General features: G+C 41.5%; 2 protein-coding genes across 2 annotated transcripts in view; one reads left to right on the top strand and one right to left on the bottom strand.

Annotated features, from left to right (window-relative positions):
* The window catches only part of dlgap3 (discs, large (Drosophila) homolog-associated protein 3), a 191,714-nt gene extending 184,709 nt beyond the window's left edge, over positions 1-7,005 (top strand). The window contains exons 11-13 of the mRNA XM_072676046.1: positions 628-719; positions 877-1,023; positions 2,251-7,005. Of these exons, the coding sequence (XP_072532147.1) occupies positions 628-719; positions 877-1,023; positions 2,251-2,550 (539 nt within the window). The 3' untranslated portion in view covers positions 2,551-7,005. The remainder of the gene's footprint in view (positions 1-627; positions 720-876; positions 1,024-2,250) is intronic.
* ilf2 (interleukin enhancer binding factor 2) lies at positions 6,824-11,681 on the bottom strand. Its single transcript, XM_072676047.1, has 15 exons — positions 11,570-11,681; positions 10,853-10,912; positions 10,379-10,421; positions 9,943-10,047; positions 9,650-9,727; positions 9,449-9,551; positions 9,278-9,343; positions 9,085-9,201; positions 8,913-8,991; positions 8,564-8,651; positions 8,252-8,313; positions 8,023-8,137; positions 7,502-7,592; positions 7,229-7,391; positions 6,824-7,097 (listed from the first exon to the last, which is right to left on the bottom strand). The coding sequence occupies exons 1-14, from the start codon at positions 11,572-11,574 to the stop codon at positions 7,240-7,242; spliced, it is 1,164 nt and encodes a 387-aa protein (XP_072532148.1). The 5' UTR covers positions 11,575-11,681; the 3' UTR covers positions 6,824-7,097; positions 7,229-7,239.
* Between the last annotated feature and the right edge of the window lie 540 nt (positions 11,682-12,221).

The following is a 12,221-nucleotide window of genomic DNA, read 5'->3' as shown; positions in this document are numbered from 1 at the left end:
TTAAGTAAAAGGACTGTTTCTTTCTCCAAAAAGGGCTGCTGTTTTTGCAAATGGTGGATATCTTTGTATATCAAATTGTGCAGATTTTTTATCCTCTGTTAAATCATTTTGCACCCGATTGTGTGCAAAGGACTTTAAGATGGAAGGACGGACAGTGGGGGGTGTCCAAACAAGCTGTACCGGTCCTGACTACCATTACGCCATTCTATCAATGTTACTAACTGACTTTTCATGTTTCTCAGCATGTAGTTGTGAGGAGAGCCTGCAGTTAGAGGCACCACTGCATGGACATTTGATCTTCGTTCTTTGCTCAGATCTGATCTTTCTGCCTTTGCCAGTTCATGTTTGTAGTTTCTATCTTTTAGTGTGAATATACCTCTGTCCTGAAAGGGCTCAACATGTGCACATTTCATCAAGTTAGCTGCTGCTGACACACTAACTTGTCAGCAATGATCATAACAGTGATATGTGCAGAAGCAAGGAAAGCAATGGCCATGTTTCAAATGGAAATCAAATTTAAAACCATATAACTTTTAAAAGATAGTCTATTTTCTAACCACTATCTGAAAGCAGCCATAATCTGAGTTGGTGAGGGCCATGTTGTAACTTTTCTCTTCTGCCCTGCAGTGCTGGAGCTGATCAGAACAGCGGTAGGCAGCGCACAGATGCTAATGTCCCAGAAGGTGCAGCAGTTCTTCCGCATGTGCCAGCAGAGCGTGGTAAGCAGCAGGCCTTTCCTCTCACACACTGGCCTGACACCTCTCACTAGGGAGCTACTGATTAATTTCATGACAATTTCATTACAATTTGGTTATAATATGTACAGAGTTAAAAATCGTGGGCATTCAGATGATTATTTTTATTTTTTTACCTCAGGACCCATCAGCGTACCCTCAGCCCACCACTCAGGACCTGGCCAGCTTCTGGGAGCTGCTGCAGCTGGCCATTGAGGACGTGCGAGTGAAGTTTCAGGACCTGCAACGAATAAAGGACTCAGGCTGGAGGCTGCCTCCAGAGAAGAAGGTGAGAGGCGAGCCCCGGCCTGAGCCAGTGTGGGCCCAGACCCTCCGCACAGACTGACCAGTAGTGTGCAGTGGAGCTACCGATATGATGGACCACCACAACCCACAACTAGCAAGCTAGCATAACAACAGAGCGGTGGGAACTAAGCTATAGAAACACTGCTGGAATGAGCAACAACTGAGCCACTAATGTATTCTGTTCATTCTGACATATTTAACCCATACTATTACTACTACTACTACTACTACTACTACTACTACTTTTACGACTGTCTAATCCAGAGGCACCCAACTCTGACCTTGAGGAAACACAATTTAGCACAGTTTGATGATTTACCTGTTCAAACACAGCTAGTGTGTACAGTGTGCTCCATTGCAGCTGGATTAGTTTTACCAGGAACAGATATACACCATTTGACAGGCTGATCTGTACAGGATATGTGTACTCCCCAAATTAACACCCATCTTGGACTTCATAGTCATATCATGGCCTGGATGTACGCATCAGTAAAACCTAACAATTGCCACACTCAGTCATACCTTTATGTCAATACCCAAAGTTCCTGATCATAGAGGGTGGGATGTAGATCTACTGGTAAATGAAGAGCTATGCTTTATATATGCTTTTAACTGCCACTGCAGTTCGGTATAGTGTTTGCTTTACTGCAGCTTATTTACCTAACGCACAGTCGAATTCTTCTTCCCTTCACTTGGGAACACAATCTTGAGTTACTTAAACTCTGCGGTTCACGCTTGGTTGGCTAGTGACGTTGCACTGGCGGTGGTTAAGAAACAGAGGCGCTGGCTGGCTGTGCATGTGTCAGAGGAGGCGTCTGTTGGTCTTCACCCCCACCCAGTGTGATAGAGGGAGCACCGCATGTGAATAAGACCTGACTACATTATTAGGGTGGGCATTAAAACAGGACAAACACCAAACTGTGCTAGACAACAGCCTTCTAGGGCCAAAGTGAAGTGACCCTGATCTAACCTGTCAGCAAATAACTAATCTGTGTCCTTTCTCTCTTTTTCATTCCATTATTTTAACAATGTCCCATTAAAACATCTTAATCCACCTGCATTGCAACATCACCGTCCACCTTCTTTTTCCGTGCCCACATTTCACTTCTTTCCCTTGCGTGTGTGTCTGTGTGCACTATATTCCACACCTCCGTGTCCGTCACTGTCCCAATCACCCCTTCTAACCCAACGCTGCCCACGTCCATCTCAGGAGGAGAAGAAGCTTCCTCCTCCGTTACCAAAGAAGCCGGCGGGTGGTGTGAGTGGGAGTCTGCGGGCCGAAAGCTTGGCCGAGGCAGGTGGCAGCAGTGGCATGCTGGTGGTCTCCCACGGGCGTGGCGTACCCATTCGGGATAAATCCCTGGACCTGGGCGAGCGTCAGAGGCAGGAGGCCAGGCGGAGGCTGCTTCAAGCAGGCCCCAAGCGGGCTGCTTCCTTCCGGCAGAACTCGGCCACGGAGAGTGCGGACAGCATCGAAATCTATATCCCCGAGGCTCAGACCAGACTGTGAGCTGGTCACTTCTGCCCATCAAACAACCATAACAAGTCCCTGCTGGCTGCCTGCACACGCACTCCGTACTTACGGGCGAGCTGGGAGGATGAATGGCAGCAAAACCTCTCACAGAGTGTGTGTTTAAAAGGAAGATGACATGGGTACTTTCTGGATGTGAGCTCACTCACTTGTTTGTGTTGAACCAGTGTTAATCCTCACAGGAAACAAAAAAAGGGCTCCCACCAGCACAACCAAGTGGTATAACATCGAGGGGTTCGCTTTCAGAAAAATATACTTGTATAATATCCTGAAACCTTAGGACTGTTTTAATAAATTGCCTGCGCGAATACGGGTGCAAAATCATCTTGGTGAGAGGAGCTTAGATTTTAGTTACAAATAGCAGACACTCTTTTGATATAGTCATGATATCTAAACTGTGCATTTAGTTTTTTCCTAGTGTTGTGATAGTAGTTCCTCTCACTGTGAAACAGCAGCACACTCTAGTGGCCAGGGCAGGTAAGTGCACCCCTAAAACTCAGGCCAGACAATACAAATTTTGGCTCCATCCCTGATTTGAACTACAAAAAAAAAAAATGACATAGGCGTAATTTACTACCTACACCCTTTTTTGTCTTCATTCTTTCTGGCTAATAATCAGTGTCCAGCAGGGATGTGCTTGCAGTCTGTCAAGTTACCTTGTGGCTTACCCTATTAAATGTGGAGAATATGACAGATTCTCCAAATGGGAGTTCTTTAAGCGGTCAAGCCTGAGGTTTGGACCACAGATGCTTCAACTAAAGCTGCACAAGGGCGCAGGAGACAATCCTCCAGTGTCACACATCCATCCTAGTCAGAGATCATCCTTTCAGGAAGGAAAGCCCACAAGTCTGCCAATCCACCATAAACATCTGTGTGTAAATGCCAGAAAAGAGTGAAATTTACTGAAGAGTGAAATTGTTGCCCTTAGGCAAACATCCTAGCATCTCGTCACTGGAAGAAGAGTGAGGATTCATTCAAAAGTAGCCATCTGGAACAAGTTGTTCAGGGTGTGTGATTTTAAAAGGAAGCAGTGTGACGTGAGGATTTGTTAGTATTGTTTTATATGTCACCTTCTTGGCATTTATGGACAGGCAAATTTCTATTTGGGTTTGTTTAATTATTTATTTCTTTTTCACCCTTGAATTTATCATCTCCCATTTCCCCCTTACACTAAAATAAGTGGTTATTATCTCCTAATCGTGGCCTGGTTGTGCTCTGATTTCTCTCTTTTTCTCTTCGTGAGTGTGCGAGATGGTGGGTAAACATAGGCTTTGGCTGATTTGTGTTCACATGTTGGATTTCATGAAATAATGCAAGGTCATGGCTGGCCTTGTATAACACTGGTGCCAAAACCTTTGCTCTTACTCCTACTGCTCCCCTTTGTTAATATTTTAAAGTGAGAATGTTTCTTTTTTTTCAACTCTGGAAGGATGTGAAAAGTATTTTATAGGAAGATGTATATTTTATAAATGACATTTTTAGACTCTAATATGAAAATCCCAGAGAAGACCCTATCAAAAGTGAAAAATCAGTTGATGTAAGTGAATTTAATACAGCCCTAGAGGAGGATGGGGTAGCTCTGTGGTCTTGCATATCTGGATTCTTGATGCAGCTTACCTCTTATTTTGAATAGAATCCTCTGGAGCCTTTTCGTCTCGCTCCAAACCTCAATCCTGACAGGACGGGCTTGTGGCCTGGAGTTCTAATAAAAGAAGACAGCCAAGAGCCACTTAACAGTCCTTGTCCTCTTGTATCGACTACGTGTGCCTCAGCAGCACTATGCGTGGCTTTTTAAGCTGACTACAATATTGTATTCAAGATGAAATATGTTATTCATATGGCTTAGCCTATGTATTGTTCTGGTAATCCTGGCGATTTGTAACACTATATTGGAAACTTTCATCAGCTAATAACTACACCCTAATCTGGATGTTTCTATGTAATATGCATGCCTTTTAATACATCCATGTAGACCTTTTTCTATGCTCTGTCAACCTCTATGGATCTTTATGCTTTTCACTCACAGTTGTCACCCACAGTTTTACTGCTTTTCCACAGAATTCTTTGCTTTTCCGCCTTTTGTGTGCGATGTTTTAGCATTGCTCTTACCAAAACTTTCTGTCTGGTCCATGGATAAGCTAGGCTAGTTTCTCTTCGACCCACATGCAAACTAAAACAACAACAAGGAGATGAAGAACGATGAAGGCCAACTCCTTTGTCATCCATCCCTCTATATACACACAACGTCTTCATTATCTACTTTCAATTTGCATCTAAATTGCATATATTATTAATAACTGTCCGAATTACCAGAGGATAGAAAAGCACAACAGACTATTATTCCCCTTTTTCCACTGTGAACGACACACTGGACTGAGAAAAACTAACAAAAAAAAGAAGAGTGAAATTGCTCCTGATTTTAATGTTTACCAAAAGGACATCCTGGATATTTCTAATTCTCTCCGATTTCAGAGGATACCAACTGATATTGTCCACTTTTTTGGCCTGAATCTGTTTTTAAAAAGCGTCCTTTGAGTTTTTAGATGGACTCTTTAGCTGTTCGGATTATACAGGAAATCAGCCCCACATCTAATCCACATCAGACCATGGACGTTCCCTCAGAAACACTGCAGTTTGACCTCTGCTGTAGATCTGGATCTTCTCTTCAAGCAAAACTCACATACTACTGTTCTCTGTACCTCCTTGCCATACACTGGCAGGATACAGGGAACACTACAATGAAAAATGGCACCTTCCCCCTTCTCAGTGCCACAAGCCTTGAGTTGACGAAACCCAGACAGTATGAACTTGGTCGCATCTCTGTTCTTCTAATAGCCTTCGCTGAAGACATTGAGTTTCTAGTGCAAAAAAAAAAAACTAAAAAAAAGAAAAAACAGGATGTAGCCGGTGTATTTGCCGTAAAACTCTGAATTAGCTAGTGTGAGTGATAACTGTGTCCTGGTAGCACAGAGGAGCTTTGTAGCAGCGTGTGTTCAAGGCACTGTGATGTTGTCTTTATCTGCTCCCTAACAAGTCACTGCAGTAACGTTACTTCAAAAAACAAACAAACAAAAATAATCACTGGAAATGAACATGGGTCATAGAGCTCTGAGCAATTACTGTGTAATTAAATATACCTTCTCAATCTCCGTTTTATGATGTAAATATATCTGTTGCATTGGAAGTTGTTACTAATACTCTATGGATTGTTATCATGACTATTATTACTATTATCACATTATACTGAGAAATTGTTCTTTAAATTCTGACTATGAGAAATATATTGTGTATTCTCAAAAGGTGTGTTTATAATGCATAGAGAACTACCCTATTTAGAGGACTTTTATATTGCTGCTAAAGTAGAAGGTGGACTGGATTAAAGCCACATATATTTGAACATATTAGTAAAAAAAGGGAAAAAAAGAAGAAATTACTATCCTGCTAGCCCAGGGCAGCTCCTGTGGCTGCTGCATGCAAGACTACAGATGAGGTCTTAAAAATGGGAGTGTCAGGTTGTTCATAGCTCTCGGATAATTCTTTGTATTCAAACTGGATACAAAGCGCATAATGAGGACAGTCGGTTTTCTTGTTTCAAGGAAAATGTGGGCATTCTGTGATGTAGCAATTTATTTGTTCCTCCTCCATTCACTGAAGTTTATTTAGGAGTCAAGTCTACTGACAGCACTGTAGTCTACATTCTGTTCTGCTTAACTGAACACATTTTACTACATTATTTCTTTTCTAAATAAGTGTAATACAGTGCCAAGATATTACCTGTCCTTTTTTGTTTTGTACTTTTTACTTCATGCCTCTTTTTACTGGCCAGATCAAACAGCAATAGCTTCCTACTTCAACTTTTTGAGGCTTCAACAGAACATGGTTACAAGAAAGAGTTGCAGCTGACCACTGAAGAGTACATGGGTCGGTCATGCGTTTTAGTTCAAGTCAGTCATCGTTCTCTTGCCATAGACGTGTACAGCTAAATGTCTGCTAGCGCTAAATCAAGAGAGAAGGCACACTGTGACGTGGTAAACCTAACACAGAATGTAACATTGTTGATGGTTGTAAACTTTTTTTTAATGATTATAAAGCTATTTTAGCGAGTTAACTCATTGTTGTCCGGTTGGTTTTCTGTGCATCTCTTTATTACTTCACAACAGAAAATGTGAAATAGCTGCCACAGCTTGAATGTACAACATAAATGTCAAAATGAAGGATTAATATACATTTTAAAAATGACTCCAACTTGTAATAAAAGGAAATAAAAACTTTAATTTATCAGTTACGGATACAAAAACAAAACCAAAAAAAACCTGCACATTAGAAAATCGATAAGAGACTCGACTCAATTCCCCCTCCCCTAGTAAAACAGAAGCCACAGGTTGAGGAGACATACAGCAGAAAGATGGTTCACGCAGCTGGTGTCTTTTGGTCCATATTGTCTGCTGCCAAAGGCTATATTCAAAAAAGGGGAGAGGATGACCAGGCCTCAGGGACAGGGGGAGGGGGGTGTCAAATGGAAAACGCTAGAGTAAGGGGAAAGAAGGAAAAAAGAAAGAAATTAGGGGTGATGTTAAGCTTTTTAGCATGAATTAAATACATTTCACCTTTATGTTTGGCTCATAATAAAAGGCAGGTAATAAAAGGTCTAGCTTACTTTTTCAAACTTCACTCCTGTGTCTCCATGCTTTCTTCATCTCCTTCTCCACCCTCTTCCAAAGCTTCATCCTCTTCTTCCTTGCGCTCTGGAGGCTTCTCATAGGCTTTCTCAGATGGAGTGACAATCACTCCGTCCCAGGTGGACATCTCAGAGGCCAGATCTATGCAAAACCATTGACCGCATTAGCCATTTCAGAAGTATAAGGGATGAAAGATGAAAATGTGGGGTTGTGGATAAACAAGGAATTTTAGTTAGTAGTGGAGGACTCACAGCTGGCATCTCCCTCAAGACCCAATATCTTCCTGTAGCCACCGTGAGAAAGGACCCTCACCAGTGTCTGTGCTGTAAAACACACCATGTCCTGCAGATACACACAACACATATGTATTAAAACCACTTTATTGCTTCTATAAGATCACTGGTAATGTTTAAGGGGGGGTCAAATTAACTAAAAGCACTTTCTAAACATGTTATAAAGCCCCTTAAATGCGAGTCTTAAGGAGATCATAAGGTTATTCGTTTCAAAAAACAAAAATACTGTGAACCCTGAGGATTGGAAGTGATTATACCAAGACACAGCTTGGGAGACAAGGAATCTAAATAACTATAGCAATGTTTTTCAAAATACTGGAACCCAAACTTCTGCATACATTTCACTCCAGGTCATTTTGGAGTGTCTTGATTGGTCCATCTTGACAGGCCACATTCACATAACATAACTGGCAGCAAGGGTGCATGACAGCAAACATTCACATGTTTCTTCCCAAAGCTGTAAAACTGTGGTACATTACCTGCTGCTCTAAGGTCATTACAGTGTGCACACGGAAGTTTCCGCTTTCGCAAGGATCTGTGATTCCTACAGACCCTGGCAAGAAAAGTCCAGCTGCTAGCATCTGCAGACAACGTCTGTCAACATACAATTAGAGCATTTTAATGAACAAAGAGGGCAGCCATGATCAGAAAAGTTAAAGTATAAAACAGAGTTTACACAGAAATATAAAATAATGGCTATTGGCTTACCTGTAGGCAACATTGAGTGAAAGGGGCTGTCTGGAGGGGTTATTCATGACAGCTGAGTGTCCCTAAGAAAACAGGCATGATGGTCACAGATTAGGGCACATCAAGACCACAATTTGTACTGATCATAGCAGATTTCTTATTAACTGAATCCTGAAGTAAGCTACTGACAGATCATTTCTGAAAATGGTACGCAATGTGGGTCAGACCAAATCCTATTCAAATTGAACGTCTTGTGTGTGGACTTTCTAGGAAAACAGGAATGCATCACAACTGTGAGGTACATGTGACTGTGTCTTTAGCACCATGACTTACCAGGAGATCCAAAATCCAGGGGGTAAGAGGCTCAAAGCCAGGAAACCGCACTCGCAGGTCTTTCAGCAGGCGGATCAAAACCTTCACCCTAAGCAAGATGCACACAAACAGGCCATTTGATTTACAGAAACTTCCAGGAATTTCAAGCTGGAACACCAAAATATCCAACCCTTGGATAAAAGGGAAGATCAGAGATAAGGCAAGCTCAATATTTCTATAAACAGTAACTTAGACAGAAGGAATGAACAGTTGGGTTTAACAGACGGGTAGTAAAAGACTGAAACAGCTTTGAAAGAATGAGGCTCTGTGGAGCAAAAAATAAGCTTTTATGAACAGTAGGATTTCTTACGTTGACTGAGAGGCATTCTCCTCAAACCAGCGAGCATGTCGAATGGCAGCAAGAGCACTCTGCAGCACCTTGATGTCAACTTCAAAGAAACCAGAAAAAAAACATTGCCCAGGTCAAATGCTTATCACACCTACAATAAAAACAAGCATGAACACTTAATTTGAGGGCTTACGATGGAGCTCTGGGTCAAGCTTGCGCAGATTGGGAGGGACCGTTGTGATGAGGATTTTCACTGTAGCGTCAGCAGAACTGATCTCAAAGCCAGTCTCGTTGGTCAGCATAGACAGCACTGAAACAGAAAGACAGTTACACAGTGCACCCCTATAAGCTCTGAACAGGGCTTTCGGACTAAATCATGTACTCACCCTCTGCTGGGTCCTGGGTGCGGAAAGTCTCCACTACTTTGTTTCCTAAGGCTACAACTGCCTCCACTGCAACGAACAAAAAGGATTTTAGTTAAGTATACCCTCACAGCCCAAGCTAAGGAATATTCTTACAGTAAAAAAAAATATATATATATATATATAAATACTTACAAGTTGGAAGAATCTTCAGGATAACCACAAGATCAGCTACGTTGTGCCCTGTTGTCATAGTACCCTTTTTGTAAGAGCCCACTTGCCGCACCTCCTCAATTTGCTATGGAAGGTCATCACACAAACAGTATTAGCATTCCACTGGTCAAATGATTCAGTGCGGTGAAGATCTGGTTTATAATTCTAAAAAAAGGAACTCACCACTTCGAAATTTCCAGGAGCCACGATCAAATTATCAATGACGTTGTTGATCTTAGTCACCAAGGACAAAATGGAAGACTGAAAACAAAGTGCAGGAAGAGCCATCAGTTTTGGTCCACCATAGACCCTCATTTTGGCATTAGGAAGTTGTGCTTTACTAAATAGGTGTAAAAATTTGTCATGCAATTTTGCGGTCAATTTGTGCCCATAATATAAGAGGCTGCTGCTGCTGCTCCGGGTCAGGTGGCCTAGAGCAAGGATACAAGTGTAGCGCAAAGACTGATGTTAGGTACCTGCTCAGCGGGTGTAGGACTGAGGTCTTGGTTGCGCTTCAGCAGAGCCTCACTAAACGAAGTCTCATCAGGTGCTGGCTTCACCCGTGGAAAAGCCATCTCACACTGAAACATGTACATTTATGGGTTAAAGAGTGCCACTGTACTAGCTACATGATAATCAATCTATAGCCAATACAGTATAATGGTATTCCACAGAAATACAAAAAAAAGGTATTGCAAAAAAATACTGGCACAAAGCCACACAGAAACCAATAACTATTTTACAGCTGTCGATATTCTTAGTACAAATAATCTAATGCACACAATCGAGCCTACAGCTGGCTTAAAGAACTGCATTAGGCCCTATTGTGAACATTTAATAATAATCTGCACACTCTTTACAATGAATCATTACAATGTGATATGGAGTTGAGCGTAGGAATAAGTCACTTACAACGTAAAAGTCAAACGGTATGTGTGGGACAAAAGGCCGGTACCTAAAAGTAAAGAAAAGTCATGAATCACGACAAAGTAGCACTGAAACAATCCTTGAAACGAAATGCTTGTATTTTGGACGATGGACTGCACTTTAGCTTTTGAGGATAAAGGGAAGACTCTGAGGGAGATTCCTGCACAGCTGTGCAATTCCCCTGCTTAAACAGACCGGACTCAATTTAGCAGCAAACCGCCAGGTTGAGTTGTGTGTGAGCAGAGAAGTTAGCCATCTATGATGAACTGCTGAACTGAGGCTCTCCAAACGGACCCCAGGTACCCTCAGAGGGCCCAGATTTTTGTTCACAACACAGGACAAAAACATGAACCGTATGGTTTCCCTGAGGACCGGTTGGAGATCCACCGCTTTAAGACACTACCTACTACTTGCGTTAAACCGAACACAAAACAAAGCCCTTCATTCACAGCAGCTTACCCCTGAACTAGACCTCCACGGGAGCCGAAGCGACCACCACGGCCCCTTCCCCGATCGCCTCTGTTGAAGAGAAAGAGAGCCATGTTACTCCAGGCAGCTCCTAAACGAGCTCACAGCTGATGCTATTGTTGGAGGCGTAGTCTGATACAGGTCTAGCCTAAAGCTACGCCAGTGCACAGCATCGCTGCTATTAGGTTAACATTAGCTAGATTAGCAAAAAACTATGAAAATCGATGAAGGAAATACAACACTGGTATTATCGAATTACAACTTCTCCCCCATAATACACATGGATCTTTTTTTTTAGATAACCAACGTTATTATTAGCAGCTTACTGCACTCAGCCAGCCATGTTTCATTCATTTAGCTACAAACATCGCGAGCACGCTTAATTCAACAACCCCTTTTTTCCTCAGTAACAAACACCATCAACAAAGTCAGAAAAGCAGAAGTCAGTTATTATTATTGTTCATTACATAACATCACATAGACTATGACTGTATGCTAAGATCAATACACGTATTAAACCCAGCTAACGCTAATGCTAGCTGCTAATGCTAACTAGCTAGCTAGCTACCCCCGCAGGCCGTTTCAGCGACAGTAAGAGGCTAAACGCCACGACAAACTCAGACAAATTTACATTAATACAGTTAATAACGTGCATTCCCCCGCAAAGCGATAAAATCCCTTACATAAATGCACAAATAAATAACTCACCTCATTGCGTAAGACGTTTTGGCAGCTTTATAAAACAGTGAAGAGATGAAAATGGGTCACCGGCACCCGGTGCTGCTGGAGCGGAGCTGAGCTAAAGCTAAAAGAGTGGAGAGGAAACGGACAAAGGAAAGAAGGACCCCAAAATAAAAGTCTCACAGTACCACACTTCCTTCAGTGTCTGAAAAATGCCAAAATAAAAGACTTTAAAAAGATTTTGGGTAAAACAACACAAAAAATTAACCACAAAAAAAATAACAGGAAAAAACAACATAAAAAACTTGAGTGTGATAATTAGGAATTTCAAAAATCTGTTCTGAGGGTTTATAACATTTAAAATGGAGGGTAGTTTGTATACTGATTTTATTACATGCAATTCTTCCACAAACAAATATGTTTTATGAACAATATTTTAAATGTTTTCTGAATTTAATTAAATAATTAAAAAAAAAACTTAACAATTCAGTAGCCCCAGCCATATGACCAAAAATCAAGATTTACAGTGAAGATAATGATAAGAACAAAAAGGGTTGGCTAATGTTTTGATTAAGCATTTTGATTAAAATTCTTAAAGATCAGAGAATACACACATACACAGAACATTTTATATGTTTTTTGATTTTATATGTTTTAGTTTATTGTTTTTAGATCTACA

This window comes from Salminus brasiliensis, chromosome 3 (assembly GCF_030463535.1).
Source record: "Salminus brasiliensis chromosome 3, fSalBra1.hap2, whole genome shotgun sequence".
NCBI lineage: Eukaryota > Metazoa > Chordata > Actinopteri > Characiformes > Bryconidae > Salminus > Salminus brasiliensis.
The sequence above is the reverse complement of the archived record's forward strand: the minus strand, read 5'-3'. Positions and strand labels throughout refer to the sequence as shown.